This window comes from Mastigoproctus giganteus, chromosome 11 (genome assembly GCF_048544385.1).
Source record: "Mastigoproctus giganteus isolate SK-2022 chromosome 11, ASM4854438v1, whole genome shotgun sequence".
Classification (NCBI taxonomy): domain Eukaryota; kingdom Metazoa; phylum Arthropoda; class Arachnida; order Uropygi; family Thelyphonidae; genus Mastigoproctus; species Mastigoproctus giganteus.
Genome location: NC_143585.1, coordinates 126,049,316 through 126,066,833, shown reverse-complemented (window position 1 = coordinate 126,066,833; position 17,518 = coordinate 126,049,316). Strand labels below are relative to the sequence as shown.

Genomic DNA, 17,518 nt, shown 5'->3' with positions numbered 1-17,518 from the left:
CTTCAGAGGCATAGAGGAATGGAGAATAAATTACTGTTCGGATGAATTTTTTAATTATATGAGGATAGACTGATTATAGATTAATAACATAGATTAATTGTTGTTTAGTTACTCAACGAAGTGAGGCTGCCCTGGACGAGAACTTATCAACATAAGCACGAAACCAAAGTTTTGGGCCAAATACTATTCCCAAATCTTCATGGGTAGGAGTGGCAGATATTACAATTCCATTGAGCATTGGGGCTATTACTGTACGCATTGGTTTGAGGAAGAACCATTAGTTTTGTTTTTTGTGGATTGATTGAGAGTCCATACTGTTTCAGATAAGAGGCAATGTTGATGAGACTATTATTCATATATGCTGTAATGCTGTAGCCTCAAGATCATTGTTGGAAGCAATTAATTAATATTTGCACAAAATAAAAATAAAAAAACTTATTAATTAAACCATTTTAGCATAAACCTAACCTAGTTTTGAATACCACTAATTGAATCGATGTTATATTAAGAGTAGGAGACTCGTGGAATTACTTAACAAGTACAGGTCACTGTTGAAAAAAAGCCGTGAATTAGGGTTGAATTTCAAAGTGTCTGCAATTCTGCACAGACAAGATAGGAGGGAGTATATGATGAGAGCATTGTCGATCAATTCGGCCCTGGAGAGATTGTCCAAGGCTCGAGGGATAGAATTTTTCTCAGCCTGGTCTGTGCTTGTTAACAGGAATGGGATACACTTAAATAGAAAGGGTGCAAGAATATTTGCTGACGCTATCGAGGCAGTGTCAGGTGGGTCAGAAAACTGATAGCTTGTGGGGGGGGGATACACGGACTAATAGATTAACAATTGCCACTGGTAGAGGTGAAAGTGATTCTTGCACTGCTTCTATTGGAATGAGCAGCGGCCTGGAAAACAAGATGCAGGGGATTTCGGAGATTGCTAGAAGTCATTGCGGTACAAGGAAACACATGGGTTGTGTTAGGGTAGCTAAGAATAGGAACAGGTGCATATATACTTGTGTGTACACCAATGCTAGGAGAAATTTGGGGAGTGCAATGTGTACAGAGAGGATAGACAGGATACGAAGGGAGGAGGGATTATGCTATTAGTTAAGAAACACATAAAATCCAAGGAAGTGAAGCCAGTCGACATCGCTGGACAGTGCAGTGTTGAGTCAGTATGGTGTGACATAAGCACTGGGAAATCAAAATTGAGAGTAGGAGTGTGTTATAGGCCTAATGACTCTGATGAATATAACAAAAAACTGTATAGGGAAATAGAGTGGGCCAGTAAATCAGAGAGACTTACAATGGGGGATTTTAATTTTCCAGATATTGACTGGAATTTGTGCGTTGGTCACTCACACACTAGCAAGGCTTTTGTGATTTACTGGAAGATTGTTTTCTACATCGACATGTTCAAGAGGCAAGTAGAGAAAGTAATACCCTTGATCTGATTATCAGTAGTGATTCTTCATGCATTAAGAATCTGCAGATAAAGGAACCACTAGGTGGCAGTGACCACAGTGTGCTGAAGTGGGATTTACTCAAAGAGGTAACTACCATTAAGTGTAAAGGGAAGGGTTTTTATTTTCGTAAAGGCGACTACGGAGGTCTGAGATAGTATTTAAATTCTATATGGTGGGATCAACTGATGATGTTACCAACAGCAAACTCAAAATGGAAAGCATTCAAAGAATTAATCTTTGAAGCTACTAGACTTTACATACCAACTAAGAAATATTGTTCAAGGTTTAGGCCTAAATAGATGTCAGATGAACTAATGAGACATGCGGCAGAGAAGAAAAATGCATGGGATACATATAAATTAATGGGTGACATGGAAGTCTACAATAGATATAAGCTGGTCTGTAACCAAGTCACAAAGGAGGTTAGGCAGGCAAAGGCAGATTATCAGAAATCTTTGGCAAAGGATGCAAAGAAAAACAGCAAAGAGTTCTTTACGTATGTAAACTCTAGAAGGAAGGGGATAAATGAGATTGGTCCACTGGATATCGATGGTCAGAGCCAGCCCAAGGGGGGTGCGAACGGTGCGAGCGCACAAGGCCCCGCGCCGCTGACTGATTTTGCAAAATAAAAATGGTTTCTTTTTTTTTTTGTTTTAATACTGTCGCAAAATCTAGCGACATCGCCATAAAATGGCCATATTTTTAATATACATAAAAAATAAAATGTCAGTAATCATGTTATTAACATTATCTAAAAGCCCGCCAAGAATTCTCCAAAGAACACGGAAAAATATATTTTCTTTCAAATATATTTAAAATATCTCTCCTTACAAATAAAAATAATAATTATATAATAATTTATTGGAGTTTCATTTGAAATTATTGAATAAATATTCCCAACAAATACGAATATATATATATATATATATATATATATTATGACAGCTGATCATACGTTTTTATCGAGATTCGCGAGGTGTGAAAATAAATAACATATTTGTATCTATTTCGCAACATGACTAGTAGAAACAGAGTTGCAGGAAGAAAGTATATGTGTGGCTCTGATAAATTGAAGAAAAAAAGAAAGAGAGAAGAAATTACGGAAAAACAGAGGAACTCCCTCGCAAAATTTTTAAAAACCGAAAATGTGCAACAAACTGAAGAAACGCATAATTCACAGTTACCGGAAGATCAAACTCGCAGAAATTAAATTACGCCACGCAACATCCACGAAAACGATCCTGATCATCATAAAGCCAGCTCTCGTCCTAATGAAGAGGAAAGCGATGATAAGAAAACTGTAGAACGGGAAGATAATCATGAAGCAGAGGGAAACGTACAGACGGAGGATTTTTTGTCAGCGTCAAACAAAGAACAAGATGAATTATTCCGAGGACCGCAGCTTCAAGAGAATCAACAAAGCGATGAAGACAAAAATGTCGATATCAATGATCCTGGTACTTGGCCAGAAATTATAACTGATAAATTTAGAATGGCTATCATACAAAATGGTGTGACACAAGTAAAAAACTACGATTTTCCGAAAGATAAAAATAACAGAAGTTTTTCTGCAAATTATTATTTAAGAAAATTAACGAATGGGGAACGTCAAGAACGAAGGTGGTTACTCTACTCAAAGTACAAAGATGCCACATTGTGCTATGCGTGTAAGTTATTCTCTTCAAATACCACTTCTCTGTGTTTAACTGGACTTAACGATTGGGTACATTTAAGTTCGCGTTACAAAGTCATGAAAGATCAGAATATCATTTACAAGCTATGTACAAATTGTTACAACTTGAAAAGAATTTGAAACCTGGAAACAAATATTGACAAAATAATTAAAAATGAAACACAGTATTTAAAATGTGTTTGTGAACGAATAGTGGCTGCAATTTTATATTTATCAGAGCATAATTTGGCATTCAAGGGGAGTAGCGATGCTTTATATAAACCGCACAACGGTAATTTTTTAGGTCTCATAGAATTACTTGCAAGATTTGACCCAATCATGAAACAATATTTGGATTGGTGCGTAGAATCAGCATCGCATTCCTATTTAAGAAAATCAGCTCATCCATCAACAACAGTATGCTTATCACTCTAAAAGATCCACTGATCTTGCAATTGTTGACTTCTGCTCAAGGATCATTGATAGTCTTGAAAAGGGTCACTATGCTATAGCACTGTTTCTTGACTTATCTAAAGCTTTTGATTGCATAAACCATACTATTCTACTTAACAAACTCAATAACCTTGGCTTGAGAGGGAAAATTAATATTCTCCTTGAAAGCTACCTTACCAATCGGCCGTTTGTCGTAAGAACAAATCAATCATACTCTGACATCTGTTATTTCTCCAGGGAAGTACCTCAAGGCTCACTTCTTGGACCCATCCTATATGTTCTTTTCAACAATGAATTTCTCTCTCTTCTTCCATCTTCTCACCTAGTAGCGTATGCCGATGATATTTCTATCCTAATCACAGATAAAGACCCTAATGAGCTCCAACTCAAAATCTCTGCCTTGCTTTCTGTGATGCATAATTGGCTTCAAAAGAATCAGCTTATACTGAATCCTGAAAAATCAAAATATATGGTGTTTAGAATGAAAAACAAAGCACTAAATATTGATTTAGACGTAACGTACAAAGAAAAACAACTTGAAAAGGTGAAGGAAACCAAGTTTCTCGGAATCTGGCTAGATAATAAGCTAATTTGGGCAAAACAAATGATAACCCTACGAAATAAAACTTCGTCACTAGCGGGAATACTCGCCAGGGCCTAGGTGTCTCCTTCTCTTCTCAGACAAGTATTCCTTTCTTTAATTCAGCCGCACCTCACCTATGGAATCATCTCATGGGGTACCACCAGCCAAGAAAACCTCGCGAGAATCAACTCCATTCTCAATCGATGCGTTCATTCAATTTTGGGCCTTCCCTGGAACGCATCGGTTAGTTCGAGATACAAGGAAGTGAGACTCCTAAGCATCTACCAGCTATTGCAGAAAGCCGAGGCGATCCTTGTTTACAATGTTATGAAGACAGCAGACTTTCCTCCTCTCTTCAGATCCTTTTTCATAACCACAGATGAAGGAAAAATATCATACAATCTAAGAAATGAAGCCAACCTGAATATTCCGCTTTTCAGAAAAGCCATAGGTCAGAAAAGCATAAAATACAGAGGTGCTAAAACCTGGAACAAATTTCCTGCAAAAATCAAAAATGTCACTTCACTAAATCAATTCAAGAAACTACTAATTGAACACATCACCAGGGATGTCTGATTCAAATTACCTTCCACTCAACTCCTGGATTTTAAAAACACCAACATGGAAATAATGTACAAATGTTAAAGGAGGCAGTTGCAAATAGTTTGTAAATTTCTGTGCATGTATCTCATCATTTTTCTTTTCTCTCCTCATTTAATGGTAAAAATGTTCACAATGATGTTATAAGTAGTGATGCTTTTTGAAGTCTTCTGTAGAGAAATGTACAAAAAAACTCCAATTTATTTATGTCTTTCCTGTTGAACATTACCTGTACAATTTCAGAAGTGTATATTTTTCAATTGTATATTTGTATATTCATAATTTTTTAAGGGACCACCCCCTAAAAAGCCATTGCCTTATGTGTTCTCCCTCCCTTTTTGCTGTTATCTCCCAAAAAAGTGTAACATAAAATAGGGATAAATAAATTATTATTATTATTATTTATCTCATAGAATACAAGATGAACTGATTTCTGCTTTGGCTAAAAAAGTTAGAAAGGAAATAATAAATACAGTTAAGAAAGCTAAGTATTTCACAATTTTATTAGATTGCACTCGAGACGTAAGCCATCAAGAACAGTTATCGGTTATTTTAAGATATGTTAATGTAGATAACTCTGAAAGTGATGTGAGTATACAAGAACGATTAATTTGTTTTGAAACAGTAAAAGACTCGACAGGAAAAGGGTTATCAGCCAAAATTGAAAGCATATTAAAAAAGGAGGAATTAGATTTAGGGAACTGTCGAGGACAGGGGTACGATAACGAAGCTCATATGAGAGGTTTATATAAAGGCGTGCAAGCACTTATCCTGCAAAAGAATTCCAAAGCACAGTATATGCCCTGAGGAAGTCATAATTTGAATTTAGTTCTTGGAGACATTTCAAAATCATCTTCTCTTGCAAATTCATTTTTTGGGACTTTACAAAGCATATATAATATTTTTGCAAGTTCTGTGATACGCTGGGATATATTAAAAGAGCATGTCAAACATCTTACTCCAAAACCACTGTCAGAAACGAGGTGGGAATGTCGCCTCGAAAGTGTGAAATCTGTGAGATACCAGGTACCACAATTTTCTCTAGCTTTGAAATACCTTTATGGACATACCAGTGACATGAAAACGAAATCCAAAATCTAATCAATCGAAAATAAACTTACTTCATTTGAATTTTTATTAAGTTTGGTCATTTGGTATGACATACTGAATGAAGTAAATAGTGCGAGCAAGATATTTCAAAATTCAAATATAGATATCGGTACTGCAAATTCACATTTAAAAGCCCTTTTAAATTTTTTTGAACAGTATCGTGAATCGGGATTCAAATCTTCTTTAATAACTGCAAGGGAAATAGCTGAAGAATTACAAGTGACATCTGAATTTAAGAATCAAAGAATTGGACGAAAAACAAAGCAATTTTGTTATGAAGGAACCGATCAGCCTATTTCATCAGGCGAAGAATATTTCAGAATTCAATATTTTCTAGTCATAATCGATAGTGTGATTATTTCTTTTAAGAAAAGATTCGAAATTTATCACGAACATGAGACATCATATGGTTTTTTATATAATTCTGATAATATTCAAAAACTGACTGAAAACGATCTTAAATGTTGCAAAGGCTTAAATGCGACCTTGCAAGGCAATATTGATTGCATTGATTTATTTAATGAAATCAAAATTTGTCATCGAGTTTTGCCTTCCAGGATCACAATATTACAAATATTATAATATTTACTGAAAAATAATTTATTTGAACTGTATCCAAATTTTGTTACTGTTCTGAAAATTATATTAACCTTACCCATTACTGTCGCATCTGCAGAAAGATCTTTCTCAAGATTGAAAATAATAAAAAATTACTTGAGATCTAGCATTAGTCAAGAACGATTTACCTCCATAGCCATTTTATCTATCGAATCCGAAATAGCTAAAAAAACTAAATTATGATGATATTATCAACGAATTTGCTATAAAACATGTAAGAAAATGAAACAAAAATCACATACTGTGACCTTATTCGATTAAGTCCAGAACCAAATTGTATTTTATAAGCATATGAAGCAATTATTTTTCTTATTTGATTTATTAAAGTTTTTTTGTGATTGAAATGTTAATTTTATTAAAATAATTTAATTATTTATCATTTTCATGTAATCCTTATTAAACCAATTTGTGCAATGTAATAAATATCAAAATCCAATAAATTATTTTGTCGTACGAAATTTTTATCAAGGCCCCGCAAGTCAACTTTGCACCGAGCGCCGCTTTTGTTCGGGCCGGCCCTGTTGATGATTCAACTGTTGATGATCCTGCTCAGGTGGCTAACAAACTAAATGAGTATTTTGCATCTACATTCACACATGAGGAGTTATTCACAGAGGAGAATGACAGAGATGAACTAAACTCAGGCAGTGAGCAAGATGATTTTGTAATAACTGAGAGGAAAGTGGAGGAGAAATTTTTGAAGATAAACATAAGAAAGGCACCTGGGGTGGATGGGATCTATCCAGTTATATTCAAGGAGGCAGCAAAGGAAGTAAGCAAACTCTTAGCCATAATCATGAGAGCTTCCTTTGACTCAGAGGAGATACCCATGGACTGGAGATGTGCAAATGTGACACCAATTCACAAAGGAGGATCAAAGCACGACACAAGTAATTATAGACCTGTTAGTTTAACTTATGTTCCAGGAAAATTAATGGAGGCACTGGTTAAAGAAGCACTGCAGGATCATCTACACAGGACTTCAGTTATAGCTTGGACACAGCATGGGTTTGTTAAGGGGAAGTCTTGTCTGACCAATTTTATTGGATACTATGATGTGGTAACAAAGCAACTGGATGCAGTGAATAAATTTGATATCATATATATGGCTTTTGATACTGTTGCACATGGAAGACTGATATACAAATTGAAGAAGTGTGGCATTGGAGGCAAATTGCTGCTAGGGATAAAGGAATTGTTGAGTGGGAGAAGACAGAGAGTGGTAATCAATGGACACTGCTATTTGCGGACTAATGTTATTAGTGGAGTCCCCCAGGGTTCAGTGTTGGGTTGATTTTTGTTTTCTGTATTCATTAATGATATTGATTATGGTATATCAGGCTTACTGTCCCAGTTTGCAGATGATACAAAGGTCGGCAGGATTGTTAATGACACTAATGACAGTACTCTGCTGCAACAGGATCTAGAAAAGTTGAGCAGATGGGCTGAGAGGTGGCAACTGAAGTTTAACATTGACAAATGTAAAGTACTGCATATGGGAAGCAGTAACCCCAGGGTAACGTATCAACTGTGTGGTACTACACTGACAGTGGTAGAGAGTGAAAAAGACCTGGGGGTAATTGTGCAGGCAGATATCAAGTTTTCTGAGCAGTGCAGACGGTATGCAAGAGTAGCTCATGGTGTCTAGTCAATGATATACAGGAATTTTTCTAGCAAGGATAAGGAGATGATTATCCCCTTGTATAAGGCAATGGTCAGGCCACACCTCGAGTATTGTATACAGGTCTGGAGGGCTCATTTTAAAAAGGATGTAGAGCTGTTGGAACGAGTGCAGGGAAATGCAACAAGATTAGATCTGATCTGATCTGATAAAGCCTTGAACGGTTTGAGCAAGCTCAATGCTGATGGGATTCTTCCTCTTGCTCAGAATAATCATCTGAGAGGGCATAAATTCAAATTGAGGAAAAACAGTTGCAGAATAGATGTGCGGAAGTTTGCCAAAGGCAAACTTCCCACATCTATTGCCGTGGTGGAAGTTGCACACCTTTTGCCATTGTGGAAGTTGATAGCCTAAATAAATTTAAGGCTGAGCTGGACAGATATTTCGAACAAACGGAGTGGTGAAATGAGCCTTTTTTTTTTTTTTTTTTTGGCTGATGCTGCATAAGTTGCTTTCTTGAATCTTATGCCTCTACTAATGCTAATGTCAGCAATTACACCTAACTTCAGGGGCTCACATCTGGTGAGTATGGGCTTGGCATACCCAGGGTCCTGAGCTGGATATCATCATTCTTCTATTTCTTGGTGATTCCTTTCTACTTCTGACTCTCTCAGGGTAACTCGGGGAATTTTTTTTCGCTGGTGCAGCATAAGCCTCAGGCTTCCTTGCATCATATGGCTAATAATAATAATAATAATAATAATGATGATACAGATAAATACAAGAAACTCTTGTTTATTGTTTTTAACAAAAATATTAATACAGGTTTTATAAGGGGAATAATTTAATCAAAAACATAAATTTAAGTAAATTTCTGTTTGGTTAACAAGTGACAAACTGGTTAATTTATTAACCAATTAATTATCTGGTTAATTTATTCTCAATATAAAAGCTTTTAAAAGTTTATATAAAATTATTTCAATGTCAATGGTGGCTGTAGGTTAATACACATACAGAGGGACTCACATTTTTGCAGGTTACTAGTAAACATTTCATATTCATTATCTTACTCTTCAGTATCACATTCAAATGGGATAATGCCTCGGCCATAAAAGCACACATGGTACAGCTACTATCATTTTGTCACACTATAACATGCTAACTTACGGTCAACAATAGACTGAATATTTGTACTTTCTGAATATTAATTTTCTTATTTGAAAAGCAATTTTCTTTAATTTACCCAACAAAAACAGTGGTTGCAGAGTTGACTGCATTGAAATAATTTGAAAATTACAAACATATCTGTATTAAATTTACATCTTTGGGAATATAATGGTTCCCCCCAATGATGGTAGCCAACTTTCAGCCTTCAAAACCTGGGGCACATGCATACATTAGAAATGACACCACTTACCATAAGTCCACTTAAATTGCTAATATTATTTATACAAACAGCATCGCCAAAAGGCGAGTACAACAAATATCTAAAACTTGGGGCTCTGTTGTGTCAATTGTTTCAACTTTAGTCTCTCAATGTATGAAGGTTATCCTATTAACGGACATATGTCAATCTGTGAATATATTAAATCTATGTAAGCGACAAAATGATGTATAGAAGAAACCACATCCAATTTAGCAAATTATAAAGGCTGTTTACCTTTAAGCCCTACTTCTGAGCAGAATTTTTACCACACTGCTCACTAGTGAAGCTTGCAGTTATATTTCTTTCCTTCTCTCTGATGCACACACACACACACACACACACACACACTGAAATAATCTGAAAATTTACATGCCTCTGAATTCAGTTTTAGTCTTTGGGAATGCTTTCTTCCCTACAGTGACACAGCTGACTTCAAGTTATTAAGGATGCATATTAAAAATATTTTGGCTATATCAAGTCATTTACTTGAAGGTAAATTAAAGGTATCAGAAATGCTTTCATTCATGTAAACTGCACTGTTAACTGTTGCTAATTTTTATTATTAATTAATGATATTAAATTCTTAGGCATGCTAAAACAAAAGTCGGCATATAATAGCAATACTAAACTGAACTTTTACAACTTGAAATTCCCTTTAACTCAAAATTTTTAATATGCCCTCTATAGTTTTGCCATAATATAAAATTAGATATTTTTTTAACTCAAACTTTCTTTCCTTTCTACCCATCTTGAGTTAGAGCTGAACATAATAAGTTACCATACAAAAACAATAGCTTAAATCTACATTTATATAAACTAACCTCTTTGTAAAAGGAACTGCAATTGGGACTAACTGAACAGGAACTGGAGAAGCTGAGAGAGGGTAGTAGACAGAGCTGTCAGGAATGCAGGAAGTAAAGAGGTTGCAACACTTTCATCACATGCAGCAACATAAACATTATGCTTCATATAATTATTACAAACTGTAGGTCATGCAGTCATATCTTGCTATAACAGGCATGCATGCATGTAAAAAACTACCTACAAGGAAAATTAAACTTCACATACACAGGCAAACTCTTGAAGAACCATGGTGAAAAAATTATAAAAGAATGTATAAATTATAAATAGATTATTTTACTGCATGCTAAAAGAAACTGTAAACCAATTCTTAATGTAAAAAGCCTGCTCAGGGGATAACATTAGGAAGAACACAAATTTACTTCAGTACAGTTTGAACATTAGTAATAAGATCTGCACGCAGTCTAACACACATGATGGGATAAGTATAAAGTTATCATTGACCAGACAAAAGATTCTGTGTAATTATCAATTTAGTTTACATATAAAGATAGTAAAATTAAAATAATATTAGTATTTAGTATTGGCCATATGGTGCAAGGAAGATCAAGGAAGATTACTGCACCAGCCAAAAAGAAAAAAAAAAAAAAAAAAAAGAGTAAAATAATAATAATAAAATAAATAATAAAAGAAAACAAAATAAACAAACTATAACTATACATTTCCCTCCTCCTGTAGGTAACTATCAGCTGACCTTTGAATTTCTTCAAACTGTCAGCCTCTACCACCCCATGTAGGTAACGTATCTAGTAATTTATAATTCACTGGCTAAAATAAAATTTCCTGCAATTCAGTCTATCTCTCCCCATAACTTGAATTTATAACCGTGAAAATTTAATCCTCATTCATTTTACTATTGCCTCTCAGAGCCTTAAACACATCAATGAAGTCACCTCTTAAGGCACCTAGTTTCCAAGGTGTGCAATCCACATATTCTGAGTCAAACTGTCAGTTTGACTCAGAATATGTGGATATGTCTCTTAGAGAAGATATGTCTCTTAAGGACATCCTTTCGCCAATCTCGCCAGGTGTGTTACCCATCTCTGGACCCTTTCAAGAAGCTCAGTGTCTTTTTTTAAGTGCAGTTTAACAATAGCCTTATATAATGGGATTATGACATCCTTATTTCTACTAGCAAATGTTCGATAAATCATCGATAGGACTCCATGGGCCTGTCTTGCAACCAGTCTACAATGCTCGAAGAACTTCACGTCTGACTGTATCATAACTCCCAAGTCCCTTCCTTCCACTACTGACTTTAGTTCAACTCCACCAAGTGTATAAGTTATTGTTCCCCATTTTCCCCAGGTGACTTTGCTGAATTAAAGCATAGTTGCCACTTTTCTGACCATCCCTGAAGTCTATCTAGGTCACCCTGAAGAAGTTCTGCATGACGGTGATCATTAACTACTCTACTGATCTTTACATCATCTGCAAATTTAGAGATCATGTCCTCTATCACCTATTATGGCCCCTAGTTCTAGATTTATTTATAACCATGAAAATCTCGTCCTCATTCATTTTACTTTAGCCGTTCAGAGCCTTAAACACCTCAATCAAGTCTCCTCTAAGATGCCTAGTTTCCAAGCTGTGCAACCCACATATTCAAAGACTTTCCTCATACGGATGCCCTTTTGCTGATCTCACTAGGCGAGTTACCCCTCATTGGACCCTTTCAAGAAGAGTCCAAAGACAGGTCCGATATTTATGGCTTAAACCTTTTTTATAAGGAAAAGAGGAGACGAAGTAAAATTTGAGATCCACACATGTAAAAATATTAATAAAGTAATAGCTCAGCTATCTGGAATCCATCTGTCCATCTTAAAAGCTGATGAAACCGGCACATTTAAAAAATAATATATTTAAATAAAAGGTCAGTAACATCTACCTGCCCAGCAGCACAGACAATATGAATTAAATAATTAAAAATTACAAAAATGTATTAAATAAAAACAACAATTTATACTAAAAATTCATTTTAAAATGTTTTTAAGAAGTTGGAAAATACTATATTTACTGTTCATATTACATTAGAAGCAGTGAAGTCTATCCTCACCCAGCTGCTGCCACTGAAGTATTGGTTAATTGAGCGAGAATATTTATAATGTCATATCTGTAACCCATCTATCTATTATAGTATCCAAAAACAAGATTAGACAGTTGGTGAAAAATGTAGACATGTTGTGTATTTTTGTAGAAGACTAGAAATGGTAAAAACATAATGTATTTATGAAGGAGTATGATCATGGCCTTTAACAATCCATGATATAAAAAAATAATCAATGGTACATTTTTAATAATAAGAAGTGTGAAAAGAATTGTTATTTTAAAATTAAGCTACAGAAAAGAAAACGTGATGTACATATTGACGTTACTAAAAAGTTTAACATTAACTACACATTTCATTATATAATATAGGTGCTTGCATGAGTACCTATATTATATAATGCTCATACAACCTATATTATATAATGCTCATAAAACCAGCAACTTCCCCACACTCCCCATAGATACCAAATTTTTTTTTTTTTTTTTTTGATTTGGTAGTTGTTGGCGCATCGGCTTCTGTGGCCATAATGCACCTCCCAAGGTTTTTGCAGTACTTTGATCCAAGCCCGAGGCGGGAATCGAACCCGCGACCTTTGGGTTGCCAGGCAGGTACTTTACCCACTCGGCTAGCCCGGTCAGCTAGCTAGATACCAAATAACTGGGCTCATACACTACATTAAATCAGAAAATTGTGTGTGTGCGTGCATGCACATGCGAGAAGGAGAAAAGTAATTCAGTAAACAGGAAACAAAACATTCAGTGTGGAATTAATTTATCTTAAATAATATTCTGAAAGAACACAAACTAATGTTTAAATTCACTGTATTCAAGAATTCCATTTCAGATGAAGGTGGGAAAAAATAGCTACTGCCCAAGAGCCATGAGTAGTTGTCCACTGCCTGGCTGAGGATTCTGATCAAAGATACGCTGTGTAAACTATATTCCATTCACTGGGGTGGGGAGGGGAGGGGGTCAGCATAATTAACCTGGAATATATCAGGCCAGTGAGGGCAAAGCTTTTCCAGCCTATGCACCAAAAATAAACTAAAACAAAAATATACCAATTTTCAAGTGTCGTTTAAAAAAAAAAAAATGATTAAAATTAGTATACAATCTAAAAATATAACTTGTAATGAGAACTAGATATGGCTGACAGATTATAAAATAAATTGGTCCTCTAATAAAAAATATTTTTTTCATATAATACAAACTATTTATGAGTAGCCAAGTGCCACTAATGGCTCATATGACATACGTTTACCCTCACTGTATGTCTAAACAATAGGAGCCAACCTAGATGGCTGAGTAAGTCAAGCCTGAAGGTAGGCCAGAGGAGTCATGAGGGTACCTTGAAGTCCTGATTGGCAAAGTAAAATTCTAAAATTTGGTTATCCATTGTTGAAGTGAAATTCAGATCATGAATTTGGCAACAGTGTGGCCATCTACAGCTTATGTTGTTAAATTTTAAAAATACTGAAGGTACCAGGTAATGATTTCTAGTAGAGTAGCTGCTCAGTAATAGACCTATAACACAGTTGCCAACTTTTACTTTAAAATGCTAGAGATCAGGTGGCTGTAAGCACAAGAAGACAGCAGATTTTTTGCCCAAAACAAGCAAAAAAAAAAAAAAAAAGAAACGAGATATTTTGGAATAAGGAGGAAGTTTTTGAAGTTTATTGCACTATAATTTAAATTTCACTGAAACAATATACACATCTTATATTAAAATGTGGCCACAGAATTGTTCACTAGGGTATTGAATACCTAGGATTTTTCTGTCGGGGATTTTTGTTTATACTGTCTTTAGACATAAGCTGATTATGACTGTTCAAAGAAAGACACTATTGCAAACCCCTTCAGAAGTGCTGAGTCAAAGTTTTGTTTATAACGATGGCTGTGCTTTTTTATAACTGGTTGTCAAGAAGATTTCCAAAGATTCACCAGAAAGAGTGCTGAACACAGTACTATCCCCCCCCCCTCCAAATTGGCTAGTTATTAAACTATATATGAAAATATATAGTTTAATAACTTAATGAATGATATTCCTTAGGTTTCTGGCTCCTTTGATATTTCTTTCTCTGTTACTTTTGAGAGGATCCAATCAGTAAACTTATTCAGTCACGCCTCTAGAAGAGTTAAATACAATGTGTGAGGTGTGACTTCTTCAAAGGAAGTTCCATTAAAGGGTTTTGTCTTCACCAGTTTATCAGACTGCATTGAGGTTGCACTCACTTCGCCATTGTCTCCTGATCACAGATTGCTTGCCTCTGTGGCATCCAAAGAGTATCCTACTGATTTTCTAAATAACAAAAGGGTGCATATGCATCCTATTGCTGGTTTTCCATTGTGCACGTGTTGGAAAACTGCAATTAATATCTGTTCATTGATGTTTTTCTTCTGTTATATCCAGTTTGTCTGAATGTATTGGCTAGGACTGTTGCTGACATCATGACAACCATCTAGATCAGGGGTCCCCAAAGTGATCAATATCGACCCCCATGGGTCAATAATAGCATCTAGTAGGTCAATAAACTTCAAGAGGTTGATTGGGGGGTTGATTAAACGTTTCTACTCGTATTCATAAATTTCATGCCAAGAAGTCCAGAAATTGAAGAAATAGCCAAGGTTTTAATATTAAAATACAAACACATAAAATATCTATAGCTTGCATAGTGATTTCTTGCTTGCACGAAATCACTATGCAAGTGATTACAAAAAATCACGAAAATCTACGAAATCACGACCAAATGAAAAGAATTTAATTAGTAAGTGAGAGAGTAAACACAGTAACACAAGCACAGATATTTAGAAGATAACATATATTAAATTTAGAAAATACAGAACAAATATAGAAGCTTTTGGCTACTGTATGTAGCCTTTTTCAACTAATTGAGCACTGGCAAGCGGTTGTTTTTATATGCTGTTGCTGACCTCCGAGTACGTAAGCAAGCAAGGTCATGGAGGAGGGGAGAGTGATTTATGGGTATTGCGAACAGTGACATGGGTGAGGAAGAGAGAGGTCATATAAACTTTCAAAATTTACTAATCAATTCCTTGTTAATGTTGTTTCATTCTACTGTATATTTTTTTTATTCTTTTATTGGCAACATTGTCTATTGTCCAATAATCCTGGCTGGCAACTTTGCCAATTGTAGGGCTTTTTATTTTTTGGTGGATATTGCTTGTACTGGCTGATTAAAGTCCAACTTTAGGTTAACTGGTAACAATTCACACAAGCACTACCATGTAATGTCTACTGTTCTACTCTATTTTAAATCTGTTAGGGCCTCTGACTGCAGGGAAAACTCCATGTGCTTTCAGAATACAGAGAAGAGTGAAAACAAATTTTCTGCTTTCCACTCTTTTCCGATCCCCCTTCTTGCACTAGTAATCCATGAATCCCCATCTGGTGACCTTTCTTTCTTCCTTTCCCACATTCCTTTCCCCATTTTCATTCCTTAATTCCTTTAGAAAATTCTCCTTGCTGGGTCTCCTTGCTGGCCCATCCTGCGAGAATTATTGCCCCCCTTTGCACTTACTACACGTGAGGGGTCACCCCAGTTACTAGTAGAGTTGCCACCTCCTCTCTTCTATCAGGTCTCTCCTTGCCTTTCTCTACATATTGCTTTGGGTTGGTTTGGTCTCTGCTTACCGGTTGTAGGGGATCCTTACTCTGTATTGGGACCTCTGCCACCAAGGTCCGTCTATTTCCTCTCTTTCTCTCTCTCCCTCCATTTATTCCTGGGGTAAAACTTGGTCCAATGGCTTAAGTTATTGCATGTATAGCAGCCCCTATCTCTTCCCCCACTGCCCGCCAGTGAAGTGCTGCCATCTTGTTTCTTGGACAAAATCTGGCCCAGTAATTAGGGCTACAGCATATATAACAGCCCCATTATATTTCCCCCTTCCTTGTTGCTCATGGAGTGCTGTCCCCTATATTCCCTTTCTGGCACCTGGGTCCTTCACTGCTCCCTCTCACTAAATTTGTCTATTAACCAGTCATTTTTTTTCTTCTAATTTATCTAGCCGGGTTTCCCTTTTTTGTGGTAGGGCGCCTCCGTAGCCAGGTGGGAAGGAGCAGCAGTGCGTAGCACACACTTCCTGATTAGACCGGGGTTCGAGCCCGTCACCACTAAATACGGAGGATGCGGAAAGGTCAGGGAATGACCACCGCATATCCTGGAGCAATATGGCCTTAGTTGCTAATGCTCCAAAAAAACAAATAACAAACAAACTTTTTTGTGGTTCCTTCCCCCCCCCCTTCTTCGTCGTCCTCGCTCCAGATGGGAAACACACCACACATTCATGGTGTTTGTTTCCCAGCTGGTTTCATTTTTACATGCTATCTCCAAATGCTCCTCTTCTTCGGCATACAAAAGGCCGGGTTCAGGGTTTCTGGTTTCCTGCACAAGACTTCTTTCCTAAACTGAACATTTAGCCCCTTAACAAACTGCTCTGTCAATAATTTTTAAAATGCCCCTTATTCAGTTGTGCCAAGGTGGGTATTCATTTTTACCTCTTTTCTTCTATGTAAAATTCCATAATTGATTCCCCCTAGCCTGAGTATCTCCAACCTAGTTTGCTTACTGTCATGAAAAATTATTCTTTTTTTGAAAATAGCTTTCGCATTATTGTATTGAACTCCCCCAATGAATTTACTCTTTCATACATGGTTTCTTGCCAATATCTATTTAACATGGAGCCTTCCAATTTGAATTCTGCAAATAGTAGTAGTAATGGCATGTGATGCAAGAAAGCAAGTGTATGAGCGTATGCAGCATCAGCCAAAAAAAATCACGCCATTCCCTCCAAATGCCTGTCCAGTTCCTCCTTAAATTTATTTAACCTATCAATTTCCACAACGATAGATGGAAGTTTGTTCCAGTAATTAATCATCCGCTGGCTAAAGGCAAATTTCCGCACATCTATTCTGCATCTGTCTTTTCTTAATTTGAATTTATGCCCCCTTAGGTTCGTAATCTTAACAAGTGGAAGGATCCCATTAGAATTCAGCATGCTCAACCCATTCAAGGCCTTATACACCTCAATCAGATCACTG

General features: G+C 36.1%; 1 protein-coding gene across 5 annotated transcripts in view; it reads right to left on the bottom strand.

Moving 5' to 3' along the window:
* LOC150078418 (actin-binding LIM protein 3-like) overlaps positions 1–17,518 on the bottom strand; it is a 528,875-nt gene that overhangs the window by 184,438 nt on the left and 326,919 nt on the right. For 4 of the 5 annotated variants that reach the window (XR_016547624.1, XM_090384937.1, XM_090384935.1 and 1 more), the window contains exon 9: positions 10,371–10,445. The exons of the other annotated variant lie outside the window; for it this stretch is intronic. Coding sequence is in view for 3 of the 4 variants with exons in the window: in XM_090384937.1 (XP_090241063.1) it covers positions 10,371–10,445 (75 nt within the window). In the remaining variant the exon portion in view is untranslated. The remainder of the gene's footprint in view (positions 1–10,370; positions 10,446–17,518) is intronic. 5 annotated transcript variants of the gene reach the window in all.